The sequence below is a fragment of the Thamnophis sirtalis genome, unplaced genomic scaffold (genome assembly GCF_051295495.1).
Source record: "Thamnophis sirtalis isolate CommonGarterSnake01/CBP01778 unplaced genomic scaffold, rThaSir2_p1.2 scaffold_15, whole genome shotgun sequence".
In the NCBI taxonomy this organism is placed as follows: Eukaryota; Metazoa; Chordata; class Lepidosauria; order Squamata; family Natricidae; genus Thamnophis; species Thamnophis sirtalis.
The window spans coordinates 42,718,027-42,733,751 of NW_028261395.1; the positions used below are offsets into that span (position 1 = coordinate 42,718,027).

At 50.0% G+C, this 15,725-nt stretch overlaps 1 protein-coding gene across 1 annotated transcript in view; it reads left to right on the top strand.

The window, feature by feature from the left end:
• The window catches only part of AGRN (agrin), a gene marked incomplete in the record, with an annotated part of 268,173 nt that overhangs the window by 235,795 nt on the left and 16,653 nt on the right, over nt 1–15,725 (top strand). The window contains 6 exon segments of the mRNA XM_087702674.1: nt 380–595; nt 1,911–2,140; nt 5,133–5,267; nt 6,777–6,873; nt 9,250–9,414; nt 10,622–10,733. Of these exon segments, the coding sequence (XP_087558800.1) occupies nt 380–595; nt 1,911–2,140; nt 5,133–5,267; nt 6,777–6,873; nt 9,250–9,414; nt 10,622–10,733 (955 nt within the window).

Genomic DNA, 15,725 nt, shown 5'->3' on the forward strand with positions numbered 1-15,725 from the left:
CAGAAGGCAAAGGAGAGGAAAGCAGTGGAAATCTATGGGCCGGTCCTTGGGACGGAAGAGTCACCACTGCTAGCAAAGCCCCACCCCTATCTCTGTGGATCAAAGGCAGGGGGCAGAGATGAATAGATGTGGCAGACATCATCTCTCTGTCGGACAAATTTGTTAGCTTGCGGCGAGAGAGAAACCTTTTGCCAAGGCTGCCGGCACTCCTAATAAAGGAAGCTTGGAGTTCACTTCAGAGGGGGTGTCGTGTTTGGGGAGCTGGGTCAAAACCAAACCAGTGCCTGATGCCCAAAAGCTTGGGGGGCCACTGAACTAGACAGCAGGGTGAGAGACCGTCCTGTAACTATCCGTCAAAACTTGTGACAATCTCTCTCAGGTTCAACACGGGCTCCGGGACAGGCGTGATCACCAGCAAGGTCCCTGTTGAGCCCGGCCATTGGCATGCGCTGGTGGTCAACCGCAACCGGAGAAACGGCGTGCTGTCGGTAGACGGGGAGCCCCACGTGCACGGCGAGAGCCCAAGTGGAACTGATGGGCTGAACCTCGACACGGATCTCTTTGTCGGAGGGGCCCCGGAAGACCAAATCGCTGTGTGAGTAATTTCAGAATGTGGTTGTAAGTTGAGGTCTACCTGAATTGCTCTCTTTAAGAACCAAAAGCGGAAGGGGGAAAAAAACTAGCAGTAACTCAGCTGCTATTATGCAGGAAGAAAGGAAATGAATATACATCACGGTAATTAAAGCACATGAAAAAAAAACACGGGGGCCCACATCATATGAATACAGAACTAGGACAAATCTGCGAGCATCTCATCAAATCAAGGAATTAACAACAATAAATTGCTGCATTTGCTCATTTTTGCAGTCTTAATGAGCTTTTTAAAATCAACAGGGAGATTGCAATGTTTTTTTTTTACCCGTTCTCCCAACTGGATGCCCCTGACCTCATTTGCTTTCCCAAAGGCGCTGTAGATGTTGTTTTTTCACACCAGTGGTGAAATGCGACTGGTTGGGACCGGTTCACACAAACCGGTAGTAAAAATGCGACCGGTTCGTGCCGGTTCGAACAAATCGGTAGTAAAAATGCTTCCGGTTCGGGCCGGTTCGAACGAAGCGGTAGTAAAAACGCTACCGGTTTGGTTGAATAGGTAGTTTAAAAAATACTTCAAAAAGTTTTTTTTTTAAGCTCCAATTACACGCACAGCAGATTGTCACACAGCTCATCATCGGAACTTTTTAAAAACTTTTTAAAGCATTTTTTTAAATTACCAGTTCGCCATGGTGGGTTGCAGGCGGTACTCCCCGGTACGCGCATACCGGAGCCAGCCCAGAGCACTGGATACCGTTCCAGTAGAGTGCTCCGGAGGGCCCACCCACCCGTCCTCGCTTCTTACCATCCTTTTAGGTCTTCAGCACTTCCGCGCACACATACAGCACCTGTGTAATGCTCCGCTGGGCAGCTGGAACGTCGCGGAGGCTCGGGGAAGCGCCAAGACACATGCGCACACTTTCCGCGTGCTCTGCATGTGTCTACGTGGATGTCGACAAGCCCGTTCCAATCGTACCGGTTGGAACGGGATTTGAAACCCACCACTGCCAGTTCGGTTAGCAAAATGCTAATAAACAGTTTTTTTAAAAGGTTCCGACGATCAGCTGAGAGAATCAGCGGCACCACGGCATCATGGGAACCTTTTTGTGTGTGTGAAGTCCAGCTGCTTTTGCATTGTGTGCGAATCAGTTGTGTCCCATACCTTGTCTGGGATTTAATCCCCATTGCTTTAAGTCTAGAAGAGGGATTTTAGTCACCCCTAGGCCATATAGTGAGACTCGGGTTCAAGGCGCTTTTCGGAAACCCGACTTTGGAAAGTTGAAATCCTGGGATAATTTCCTCGTTTGTCTCCCTCCTAGGGTGGCCGAGCGCACGTCCGTCACCGCTGGCCTGAAGGGCTGCATCCGCCTGCTGGACGTCAACAACCAGATGTACGACCTGCGGGAGAAAGGCGACGACGTGCTGTACGGCAGCGGGGTGGGGGAGTGTGGCAACAACCCTTGCCAGCCCAACCCCTGCCACCACAGCGGGCTCTGCCGCACTCTGGAGGCCGAGATGTTTCACTGCGAGTGTCTCAACGGTTACACAGGTGGGCAGGATGAGTGTGTGTGTGTGTGTGTGTGTGTGTGTGTGTGTGTGTGTAAGTGTCCCAAGGACTGGCCCATAGATTTCCACTGCTCTCCTCTGCCTTCTGTGCATCGACAGAGCTAGGGTGGGGCTTCGCTACCAGCAGTGATTCTTCCTTCCCAAGGACCGGCCCATAGATTTCCACTGCTCTCCTCTCCTCTGCCTTCTGCTCATCCACAGAGCTAGGGTGGGGCTTCGCTAGCAGAAGTGGTTCTTCCTTCCCAAAGACCGGCCCATAGATTTCCACTGCTCTCCTCTGCCTTCTGCACATCCACAGAGCTAGGGTGGGGCTTCGCTAGCAGCAGTGGCTCTTCCTTCCCAAGGACTGGCCCATAGATTTCCACTGCTCTCCTCTCCTCTGCCTTCTGCACATCCACAGAGCTAGGGTGGGGCTTCGCTAGCAGCAGTGATTCTTCCTTCCCAAGGACCGGCCCATAGATTTCCACTGCTCTCCTCTCCTCTGCCTTCTGAGCATCCACAGAGCTAGGGTGGGGCTTCGCTACCAGCAGTGATTCTTCCTTCCCAAGGACTGGCCCACAGATTTCCACTGCTCTCCTCTCCTCTGCCTTTTGCGCATCCACAGAGCTAGGGTGGGGCTTCGCTAGCAGCAGTGGCTCTTCCTTCCCAAGGACCGCCCCATAGATTTCCACTGCTCTCCTCTCCTCTGCCTTCTGCACATCCACAGAGCTAGGGTGGGGCTTCGCTAGCAGCAGTGATTCTTCCTTCCCAAGGACCGGCCCATAGATTTCCACTGCTCTCCTCTCCTCTGCCTTCTGCACATCCACAGAGCTAGGGTGGGGCTTCGCTACCAGCAGTGGTTCTTCCTTCCTAAGGACCGGCCCATAGATTTCCACTGCTCTCCTCTCCTCTGCCTTCTGCTCATCCACAGAGCTAGGGTGGGGCTTCGCTACCAGCAGTGGCTCTTCCTTCCCAAGGACTGGCCCATAGATTTCCACTGCTCTCCTCTCCTCTGCCTTCTGCGCATCCACAGAGCTAGGGTGGGGCTTCGCTAGCAGCAGTGGTTCTTCCTTCCCAAGGACCGGCCCATAGATTTCCACTGCTCTCCTCTGCCTTCTGCACATCCACATGTCAGGCACTGGGCCCAGCTGTTCCTCCTCTTCCTCATCAGCCACCTCCAGACTTAGGGGCTGTGGACTGTCCATTTGAGAGCTGACGGACAGCCCAGGCTTCATCCCCCCCCCCACCTCTCTCTCTCTCTGCCAACTCCATTCCCTCTTCCCCCCTCGGATCTCTCAGGTTGCCTTGATGCTAACCCTGAGTCCCACACACCCTCCTCCTCTGATTCGGCTGCTGGAGGGGCCGCTGGCCGAGAGCCACAACATAAGGAGGCAGCATGTTCCCCTGGCAGGCTACTTATCTGCATACATAGTGGGATGAAGAGGCTGGAACTCCCTTCTCAAATCCACTTCTCCTGTGAATGTGATTGTCAGTGGAAGAGACCAGTTGTAGCTCAGGGTAGAACTGTGGGGTCCTTGGTGCTCTCTGAGATTGATGTGGTTTTCTTGCAGACGTTTCATGCCCGTGTTAAGTAACATCATCAGTGCTAGGAGGGAGTGGGTTTTTTCAGGGAGGAGGGGGAGAAAGAGGAGGAAGTGGACCATGGGGTTCCTGATGCTCTCTGAACTGGGATATTTTCTTCAGACGTTTCATGACCCAACTAGGTAACATCATCAGGGCTAGAAGGGTATGGGATTTTCAGAAGAGGTGGGGAGGAGAAGGACCGTGGGGATCCTTGGTGCTCTCTGAGCTGGGTGATTTTCTTGCAGACATTTTATTACCCAACTAGATAACATCATCAGTGCTAGAAGGATGAGGAGGGGGATTGCACAGAGAGAGAGAGGAGGAAGAGGATTGTGGGGTCCTTAGTGCTCTCTAAGATTGGTGTGGTTTTCTGGCAGATGTTTCATGACCCTACTAGGTAACATCACCAGTGCTAGGAGGGAGTGGGGTTTGCAGGGAGAAGGAGGATGGGGACTATGGGGTTCCTGATGCTCTCTGAACTGGGATATTTTCTTTAGATGTTTCATGACCAAACTAGGTAACATCATCAGTGCTAGAAGGACATTGTCAGGGTTCCAAATAGCATTCAAAAGTAAATCAAGAGTACGAGGCAAAGTATTGCTCAAAGTTCCAATTGATTAAGAGAGCCATGTTGGCACATCTGGGAAAACCTGAATCTGAAAGCTTCCCGGTTTTCCCCACATAGTTGAAAGTTCAAGATCTTGCCCCCACACCCACAAGTCCATCCCATGGTCCAATCTCCCACTGCCATGCTGGCAGCTTCCACCCATCCAGTTCCGGGCAGGTGCAGGAGGTGCAGAGACAAAGGATGACCTTGGCTTTCTAGAAAGAATGTTGTTATGGCTACATAGCATCTAACTCCATACAATCCCTCACTCCCATTTCCCCACAATAGAAAATGCATAGTAGAAGAATAAAAAGTGTGGCAGGCCAAAGACCCAAAAGAAAAGATGGCTGCAGGCCAGACAAGCATAGGGGGTTCAGAGAGTAGTAATAGTAAGAAGAAGAGGAGGAGGAGGAAGAAGAGGAGGAGGAGGACGACGACAATGGCAACGGCAACGACCATGACTGCGAGGTCCCTAGCACTGTCTGAGCTGGGTTATTTTCTTGGCAGACGTTTCATCACCCAACTAGGTAACATGATCAGTGCTAGAAGGGAGATGGGAAGTTGCAGGAGAAGGAGGAGGACTGTGGGGTCCTTGGTGCTCTTTAAGCTAGGCGATTTTCTTGCAAACGATTGTGAATCATTCAGATTTAGCTGCCTAGCTACATGGTTGGGGAGGCAAGAGGCTGACTCTGTAAACCGCTGAGAGAGGGCTGTCAAAGCACTACGAAGCGGTATATAAGTCTAAGGGCTATTGCTATCTCTCTCTCCCTCTCTCTCTCTCTCTCTTTTCCCGCATGTACCCTAGGACCCACCTGTGCCGACGAAAGAAATCCCTGCGACCCCAACCCCTGCCACCTCTCTGCCACCTGCTTGGTGTTGCCAGAAGGCGGATCGAAATGCGAATGCCCCATGGGACGCGGAGGCGAATTCTGCGAATCAGGTAAAGCGGGACCAGGGAAAGGAGAGATCGGGACGCAACGGTGATAAGAGGTTTATAAAATCCCCCCGGCGGAATTAATTACAAGTCCCCGAAATCAGAGTTGCAAGGAAGATCCTTGGCGACTCGAAGAAAGGTGGACTTCAACTCCCAGAATTCCCCCAGCTAGCTGTCCTGGCGTAAGACTGATCATGCTCCTGCCAAATACCCTGTTTCCCCGAAAACAAGACCTCCCCGGATATAATAAGCCCAATCGGGCTTTTGAGTGCATGCGCTAAAATAAGCCCTCCCCGAAAATATTTAAATGCATGCACAGCCGACCCCCGCCATTTCCGGGGGGAGGAAGGAGGGGGAACATGCCCCATGCGCCTCACATACACCTGCCATCCACTTAGAATGGCCTCGCGGAAGCCGCTCTCGTACATCCTAGTTCTCGCGCCCCTTCTCTTAGTGGTGGCCGCAAAAAGAGCTAGGACTGGCAAGATTGCGCCAGAGACAGAACTTCCTGCCCTCTCTGGATCAGCTGATCTGTGGGCCGAGGTTAAGGAACCTCCTGGAACCTCAAAAATAATAAGGCCTCCCCAAAAATAAGGCCAAGTGCTTATTTCAGGGGACAAAAGAATATATTTTTGGGAAAACACAGTATTATACCCATTTCTTGGGAAAATGGAGTAGTAGAACACGAAGGAAGCTTCAGTAGTAAGCTGTCCTGCTCCCAAATATCTTGTCCAAATAGCATCCAAAAGTAAATCAGAGTCCGAGGCAAAAGATTCCTCAAAGTTCCAATTTATTAAGGGAGCCATGTTGGCACATCTGGGAAAACCTGAATCTGAAAGCTTCCTGGTTTTCTCCACCTAGTTGAAAGTTTAATATCTTGCCCTCACGCCCACCAGTCCATCCCATGGTTCAATCTCCCACTGCCATGGTGGCAGCTTCCACCCATCCAGTTCCGGTCAAGTGCAGAGGTGTAAATAGCAATAAGCAATAGCAGTTCGACTTATATACCGCTTCATAGGGCTTTCAGCCCTCTCTAAGCGGTTTACAGAGTCAGCATATCGCCCCCAAGGATGACCTTGGCTTTCTAGAAAGAATGTTGTTATGGCTACATAGCATCTACCTCTGTACAATTCCCCTCTCCTATTTTCCCACTATAAAAAATTCATAGTAGAATAATAGAAAGTGTGGTAGGCCAAAGATCCGAAAGTAAAAATGGCTTCAGGCGTGACATAACGCTTCCTCTCCCTCCCCCCACCCAGCCAGCCGGGATTTCCAAGGGTCTCGTGCCATGACTTTAAACATTTAAAATTGAAGAAATATTATCCACTTTTAATTGCAAGCCCCTTTTGTGGCAGCTTTCGATCCACAGATAGGGCAGTTTGCGGTATGTTGGATTTGGGGTTGGCGAAAGGCACAAACCCAGTTTTTTCTGCCAGCCGCCACTTAGCGCACACACACCCAGCAAGTGACTTTTGTTGTTTTATCCGCACTGCCTCTTCTCCTTCCTTCTCTTAGTTGCAGAAATGGATCAGACCGTGCCTTTCCTGCCGGAATTCAACGGATTCTCATACCTGGAGCTGAACGGTCTCCAAACATTTGTGCCAGATCTGCAGTATGTTTTTTCTTTTTCTTCTTCTTCTTCTTCTTCTTCTTCTTCTTCTTCTTCTTCTTCTTCTTCTTCTTCTTCTTCTTCTTCTTCTTCTTCCTTTTCCTTGTTTCTTCCTTTCGTTTCCTTGCCGCTTCAAGAAAATTAGACCCGTGAGGGCTCCTTGGTGCTCTCTGAGCTGGCTAGTTTTCTTGGTAACATCAGTGCTAGCACCAAAGGGAAGGAAGGAGGGAGGGAGGGAGGGAGGGAGGGAGGGAGGGAGGGAGGGAGGAAGGAAGGAAGGAAGGAAGGAAGGAAGGAAGGAAGGAAGGAAGGAAAGAATAATATTTGTAGCTCAGGGTTGACATGAGGGGGTTGAAGGAAGGAAGGAAGGAAGGAAGGAAGGAAGGAAGGAAGGAAGGAAGGAAGGAAGGAAGGAAGGAAGGAAGGAAGGAATAATATTTGTAGCTCAGGATTGACATGAGGAGTCCTTGGTTCTCTCTAAGCTGTCTTGTTTTTCACAGATGTTTCATAACCCAACTAAGTAACACCATCAGTGATAGTACCAAAGGGAAGGAAGGAAGGAAGGAAGGAAGGAAGGAAGGAAGGAAGGATATCTGTAGCTCAGTTGACATGAGGGGTCCTTGGTTCTCTCTAAGCTGCCTTGTTTTTTGCAGTTGTTTCATTACCCAACTAGGTAACATCATCAGTGATAGTACCAAAGGGAAGGAAGGGAGGGAGTTTAGTTTAGTTTAGTTTATTGGTTTTGTATGCCGCCCACTCCCGAAGGACTCCGGGAGGGAGGGAGGGAGGGAGGGACGGAGGGACGGAGGGAGGGAGGGAGGAAGGAAGGAAGGAAGGAAGGAAGGAAGGAAGGAAGGAAGGAAGGAAGGAATAATGTCAGGATTGACATGAGGGGTCCTTGGTTCTCTCTAAGCTGCCTTGTTTTTTGCAGTTGTTTCATTACCCAACTAGGTAACATCATCAGTGATAGTACCAAAAGGGAAGGAAGGAGTGAGTGAGTGAGTGAGTGAGGAAGGAAGGAAGGAAGGAAGGAAGGAAGGAAGGAAGGAAGGAAGGAAGGAATAATATTTGTAGCTCAGGGTTGACATGAAGGGTCCTTGATTCTCTCTAAGCTGACTTGTTTTTCACAGATGTTTCATAACCCAACTAGGTAACATCATCAGTGATAGTACCAAAGGGAAGGAAGGAAGGAGGGAGGAAGGGAGGAAGGAAGGAAGGAAGGAAGGAGGGAGGAAGGAAGGGAGGAAGGAAGGAAGGAAGGAAGGAAGGGAGGGAGGAAGAAAATTTGTAGCTCAGGGTTGACATGAAAGGTTGGTTCTCTCTAAGCTGCCTTGTTTTTCACAGATGTTTCATAACCCAACTAGGTAACACCATCAGTGATAGGAGGAGAGGGAGAGGAAAAGGAGGACTGTGGGGTCCTTGGTGCTCTCTGAGCTTGCTTGTTTTCTTGCAGATGCTCACTACCTAACTAGGTAACATCATCAGTGCTAGGACCAAAGAGAAGGAGGGAGGGAGAAGGAAGGAAAAATATGTATAGTTCTGGTGGATTTGATGTTCTCCTTGGTGCTCTCTGAGCTTCCTTGTTTTCTTTGATTCAATAGCTGAATCGATTCATTCCACAGAATTTCATTTTTTAACGCCGTTCACAGTAAAAAAAAAATAAAACAAAAAAGACCATGAAGCTTATCTTCTCTTATCTTATCATTCCAAAAGGATTGAAGGGATTTGACAAGCAGAGCAGTTACCGAAATCTGTTTGGAGGCCTCTTAAATTCATTTCGAGAACTCGAAATCCTCTGGACTGATTCCCTATCGGATTCCGTCAGGAATCAGGTCGAATTTCCAGATGAAATATTCATACGCCCTACTTATTATTTTTTCCAAAACCTTTTCTTTCCTTCTGGTTTTTTTTTCCTTTTTTTTTGTTTGTTTCGCAACGTGGGAAATTATTTTTCCCAGCTGAAACTACGGTTAAATCTTCTCTATGTGTTGTGAAAGGGATGCGGTGGCTTAGGGGCTAAGACGCTGAGCTGGTCGATCGGAAAGGTCGGCAGTTCAGCGGTTCGAATCCCTAGAGCCGCGTAACGGAGGGAGCTCCCGTTACTTGTCCCAGCTTCTGCAGTTCAAAAGCACGTAAAAAAAAAATGCAAGTAGGAAAACAGGAACCACCTTTGGTGGGAAGGGAACAGCGTTCCGTGCGGCTTCGGGAGTTGAGTCGTGCCGGCCACGTGATCACGGAGATGTCGTCGGACAGCGCTGGCTCTTCGGGCTTTGAAACGGAGATGAGCACCGCCCCCTAGAGTCGGGAACGACAAGCTTTCTGGAATGGCATTTTTTCCCCCCACGTTGCTGATGGATCTCTCTGTTTTGTATCCCGCAGGGATAAAATGTCCATGGAAGTGGCGTTCCTGAGCAGAAATCCCAACGGTTTAATTTTCTACAACGGACAGAAGACGGATGGGAAAGGAGATTTTATCTCCTTGGCCCTTCACAACGGATACCTGGAGTACAGATATGACTTGGGCAAAGGAGCCGCCGTAATCAAGTAAGACAAATAACAAGAGCGCTTATTAAACAGCTTCTTACAGCCCTCTCTAAGCGGTTTGACAGAGTCAGCCTCTTGTCCCCCAACAATCTGGGTCCTCATTTTACCCACCTCGGAAGGATGGAAGGCTGAGTCGACCTGGAGCCAGGCAGTCAGGATCGAACTGCTGCCATTGGGCAGAGTTAGCCTGCAATAGTGTATTCTAACCACTAGGAAGGAAGGAGGGAGGGAAGGAAGGAAAATAGCAATAGTATTTAAGACTTATATATCGCTTCACAGTGCTTTTTAGCCCTCTCTAAGTGGTTTTACAGAGTCAGCCCCTTGTCCCCCAACAATCTGGGTCCTCATTTTACCCACCTCGGAAGGATGGAAGGCTGAGTCGACCTGGAGCCAGGCAGTCAGGATCGAACTGCTGCCATTGGGCAGAGTTAGCCTGCAATAGTGTATTCTAACCACTAGGAAGGAAGGAGGGAGGGAAGGAAGGAAAATAGCAATAGTATTTAAGACTTATATATCGCTTCACAGTGCTTTTTAGCCCTCTCTAAGTGGTTTTACAGAGTCAGCCCCTTGTCCCCCAACAATCTGGGTCCTCATTTTACCCACCTCGGAAGGATGGAAGGCTGAGCCAACCTTGAGCCAGTCGAACTCCTGACAGTGAGCAGAGTTAGCCCGTAATACTGCATTTTAATGGGAGGGACGGAGGAAGATAGCAGTGGTACTTAAGACTTATATACTGCTTCACAGTGCCTTACAGCCCTCTCTAAGCAGTTTTACAGAGTCATCCTTTTGCCCCCCAACAATCTGGGTCCTCATTTTACCCACCTCGGAAGGACAGAAGGCTGAGTCAACCTTGAGCCTGGTGAGATTCGAACTGCCAAATTGCAGGCAGCTGGCAGTCAGCAGAAGTAGCCTGCAGTACTGCACTCTAACTACTGCGCCACCGGGGCTCCAAATAATATTTTATCCATATTTTTTGGTTATAAACCGAGGCACATTTGGGCCCTTATGCATCCCCCCCCAAAACCCCTAGGAAAGCAGATTTTACGTTATATTTCAGCCATGCCCCCCCAGCCCTCCGAGGTCAAACATATCCTGATGCGGCCCTCAATGAAATCAAGTTTGACGCCCCTGGAATACAACGAATCTCGTTCTGGGTTTTTCTCTGTCTGGGTTATATCTTGCATTCTCTCTTCTCACCCCCCTCCAGGAGCAGAGAGCCCATCCCTCTGAATACCTGGGTTGGTGTTTCGCTGGAAAGGAACGCACGGAAGGGCATCATGAGGATTAACAACGGGGAACGGACCCTGGGTGAATCGCCGGTAAATTCAGGCCACTCTCGAAAACATTTGGAACCGTTTTGGGATCCCTTGCAGTTCCTGAAATTCAGACAAGGATTGCAATCCTCACCCCTCCTGTCTCTTTTAGCTTCCCTTAGGCTTCCCCAGAGGTACCTTAACACGATCTGACTGCCTTTGTGCACAGTGTGTTCAATCCAGTTGTTAAATTAATTTGCTTTTTTCATTCCCACGATAGGTCATTTGGTATGGGGATTGCAAGAAGGGCTAAGTTTTCAAAAATGAGGGGGTGCTCTCTGAACTTCCTTGTTTTCTTGCCGACGTTTCACAGTGGTGGGTTTCAAAAAAATTTCGAACCTACTCTGGGTGTGGCCTCCTTTGTGGGAGTGGCTTGCCAGCCATGTGACCTGGTGGGAGTGGCTTGCCAGCCATGTGTTTCTCTCTCTCTCTCTCTCTCTCTCTCTCTCTCTCTCTCTCTCTCTCTCTCCTTCCTTTTGTCTCTCTGTCCCTTTTTCCTTTTTTTCTTTCATCTCTCTCACTTTTTCTTTCTTTTTTCTTTTTTATTTCTTCCTTTCTTTCTCTTACTCTCTCTCTGTGAGTCTTTCTGTGTGTGTGTGTGTGTCAGTGGTGGGTTTCAAAAATTTTTGGAACCTCTTCTGTAGGTGTGGCCTGCTTTCCGGGTCCACTAACTGGTTCGGTAGATTTGACGAACCAGTTCTACCGAACTGGTGCGAACTGGTAGGAACCCACCTCTGTTTCAGTACACAAACTAGGGAACATTGCCAGTGCCAGGAATTGGGGAAATAGCAAAAAAACAAGCTCAGAGAGCAACAAGGACCCGCAAATCCTCCTCTTCCTCCTCCTCTTCCTAGCACTGATGACGTTACCTAGTTGGGTCATAAAATGTTTGCAAGAAAACAAGCCAGCTCAGAGAAGGAGCTCACCAAGGAGACCTCATTTCAACCCTGAGCTACAGATATTCTCCTTGTTAGGCTCCAAAAATGAGCCCGGGTTCAAACTAACCAGGCTTGGCGTAACGTGTGGATAAAGATTTTAGCTTCTCCCGGGTGAATCCCGGGACAATGCAACCATCATAAATAGGAGTCAGTTGCCAAGCATCCGAATTTTGATCACGTGATCGCGGAGATGCTCCAACGGTCGTAACTGTGAAAAATGGCCATAAATCCCATGAATGCCGTTGTAAACTTTGAATGATCAAAGGGACCTCGCTAGCAGTAATGGCTCTTCTGTCCCGAGGACCAGCCCATAGATTTCCACTGCTCTCCTCTTCTCTGACTTCTGCGCATCCCCAGAACTAAATTGGGGCCTCGTGAGCAGTGGTGGCTCTTCCGTCCCGAGGACCAGCCCATAGATTTCCACTGTTCTCCTCTCCTCTGCCATCTGCACATCCCTAGAGTTAAGGTAGGGCCTCCCTAGTAACAGTGGCTTCTCCATCCCAAGGACCAGCCCATAGATTTCCATTGCCCTCCTCTGCCATCTGCGCATCCGCGCATCAGGCACTGGACCCAGCTGTTCCTTCGGCATCAGCCACCTCCAGACCTGGGGGCGGTGGACTCTCCATCTGAGGGCTGACAGACAACCCAGGCTCCGCCTCTGTCTCTCTCTCTCTGCAATCTCCATTCCCTCTTCCCCTCGGAGCTCTCTGGTTGTTTTGAGGTGGATCCTGACTCCCGCTCCTCCTCCTCCGAGTTTCTGGAGGGGTCGTCCCCTGACAGGCAACAACAGAACTATTTAATGCCAGGCTGAGCCTTTCCCCTAAAGCGAGATCCTCCTTTTCAAGTTAATCCTCCTCCCTGCCTTCCTTCCTTCTTTCCAGGCCTGGATCATTCCAACAGCCTTTTTCGTCCTCTCTTCCGCCTCTTAATTGGCCCCTTAGACGCCACCGTGCCGTTTGCAACAAGCCTCTCGGAATCCAGGACCTATTGCAAAAAATTCCCACTGGCAAAGAGGGCTCCTAACACGAGAAAGTTTTTTTTTTCTTACACGCAACACCCTTAATAGGAAACGTGCAAACTATTTTCACTTTAACGCAGGGAGTGTCAAGATGGATTTCTTGGAGGGCCAAATCAGCACTGTACTTGTTGTCTGCGAGCTGGGTCAGCCGGGGGTAGAAGACGGGACGGAACGCCTCCTGCAACACCCTGCTGGCCAAAACGGGGCACGGGGTGGCTGTGACACTGGTGGGACCTGGATCTCGGGAACTGGCTGCGACCCAGGCCAGCCACCCCCATCCCCCCGAACCAGTTCTACAGCAGCACCCTTTTGATTTTCAGTTCTGTGCATGCGCAGAACAATTTTCATTGGGCAAATTTATTTATTTTTTCATTTTTTAATGTGCAGACCTATATATGTGCAAATCGCATGTGTGCAGAGCGGGCGCCTAGCATGCGTGTGAGCCAAGTGGGCACAACATTTTTGCACATACTGAACTGCACGCACGACAGTAATGCTGGCAGCAACCCACACCTGGGCGGCGTGTGCCCCCCCCCCATGAAGCCCGCTTTCGGCCTGGACAACCTCCTGCAACACCCTGCCAGCCACAAAACAGCCCTCCGCACCCCGTTTTGGCCAGCGCGTGCTCAGCGGACCGGTTGTTCAACCAGTAGGAGCCCACCGCTGTTTGTGAAGGACTACTCGTAGCTTGAGTTTAATTGAAACGTCACCAATTTGGTACATTAAAAATTTGTTTGTTTTTTTCTTGCTCTGGATATCCTCCCGCTCTCCCTACCTCTGCTTAGGGCAGCTTCAGAGGTGGGTTCCTACCGGTACGGTATGGTACGGCCGAATAGGCAGTAACTCCGCTGGACACGTGATCGTACCGGTTCTATCCTCGGCTGCGCCATCTTGATTTCCTGTTCTGCACATGCGCAGAACAATCTTCATTGAAAAAATGTACTGTCCCCTTTTTTTATTGTTGTGCGCATGCGCAGACCATTTGAAGTGCAAATGCCCACTTAAGCGAAACGAGAACGCATGCACAAATTTTTCCGGGCGCCGAACCGGTACTAATGGTGGCAGGAACCTATCCCTGGGCAGCTTGATATTTTTGGTGGGCAGGGATCCCTTCTCCTTTCTCCAAAAAGAGGGGTGCAGGTAGAAAGATCTTAAACCAAAAGAACTTCAGCTCCTGCTTGGTTTTGCCCAGAGATCCCTTTCGCCTTCCTGCCTTTTCTGTCTCACAGGCTGCAAAATGGGGATTTAACGAATCTAGCGAGTCTCTATGTAGTGACGTCCGTATCACTGATCTTTTCTCTGTTTTCTCCTTTGATTCCCATTTGCGTTCCTTCCTCCTCTTCCTCCTCCTCCTCCTCTTCCTTTTCCTTGCTGTCTGGATATTCAGAAATCTCGTAAGGTAAAGAGATAAGTATAACGACCCCCTTTCATCCCCATCATCTCATTTCCATCGTGGTGAACCGTTGTTTTTGCTTTGCTTTCCCTATCCCAACACCAATAATATGAATAGACTGTCATCTCCCCATTGTTGTTGTTTTCCATTGTATAATCACCCCTTTTAGCATAGATCCGTGATGGCGAACCTATGCCACGTGTGCCGCAGGTGGCACGCAGAGCTTTCTCTGCGGGCACAACAGCTGTCGCCCCAGCCCCGCTCCACCACGCATGTACACACACCTCCCGCCAGCCAGCTGGCCTCTGCCACGCATGCGCGAGGCTAGTGTGTATGCATGGGGAGTGCTTGGGGAGCATTTTGGGGATTCGCGTGGTGCCTCCAGGCCACGTTTTGGGTTCCAGGTTGGTGCAGGAGGCTTTCCATGCCCAAAACGGTGCAAGAGGGATGCCGCCCTGTGCCCCATTTTGTACCTGGAGGACCTCCTTGGAAGCAAAAAATGGGCGACGGGGGGAACAGGGCACATGTGTGGGGGGGAGTGTGGGAGAGTCGGCACTCATTGGTGACACAAGCAAGTGCGCTGTGTTGCACGCACTGCACGGGGTATGCCAGGGGGTGTCATGCACACTTGACATTATGGGTGCAGGCACATAAGGGCACGCTTTTGGCGCACAACAACAAAAAGGTTAGCCATCACTGGCATAGCATGGATGTTTCCTTTTTCCTAGTGAAGAGAATCTCTCTGCCTCCACAATAATTGGTTGTGTGTGGCTTCCACCTCCCATTTTCGTACTTCGAGCCATTTTCCATCATTAATGCTTTTCACACCTTAGTTAGTTCCCTTTTAACACGGTGAATTCGAAGCCGCGATGGGGGTCTGTTGATAAAGGGGCAATTAAGGGTTCGTTAAACCATGGCTTAAGATCGGGAAAGCTGAAGCAGTCCTTCTCGTCCCTCGCCACAATTCTCAACGTTAGATTTGATTTAGAATATCTCCGGCGGGACTGAATCCCCGGCAGGGGCAGTGGGTTGGGGAATAGGACCAGATTCAATCTCTTAACAAGCTGTTGGCCTTGCAGCTGTAATGAGCTAATCCCCCTCCCCTTAGTAATACCAACTTTGATTGGCACACCGTGGGTGAACAGAAGATTAAAGGCACCAAAGAAACCTACTAAAACTGTTGGTTTGCCAAGGATGCACATCCCATCTCTTCCTCCAACATGGTCTAATTAACCATTAGTTAAATATACTGAGGGGTTTTTTTGTTCCATAAGATGCACCTGACTATTAGACGCACTTCCATTTTTGGCCTCTGCGCGTCCCCTTTTTAACCTCCGCATATCCCTTTTTCAGCCGTCGCGCCCCCTTGTTTCTTTGCCTCCGCGTACCCTGCTTTTGACCTCCCCGTGTCCCATGTTCCGCCTCTGTGCGTCTTGTTTTTGGCCTCCGCCCACCCTGCTTTCGGCTTCCGCGTGTCCCATTTTTCTTCTGCAGACCAGCTTTCGGCCTCCGTGCGGCCCAGTTCTGGCCTCCGTGCGCCTCATTTTTTACCTCCGCACGTCCAGTTTTTTGGGCTCCACCCACCCTGCTTTTGGCCTCCACGTGTCCCATTTTTGCTTCCGTGCACCCCGGCCTCTGTATGTCCCATT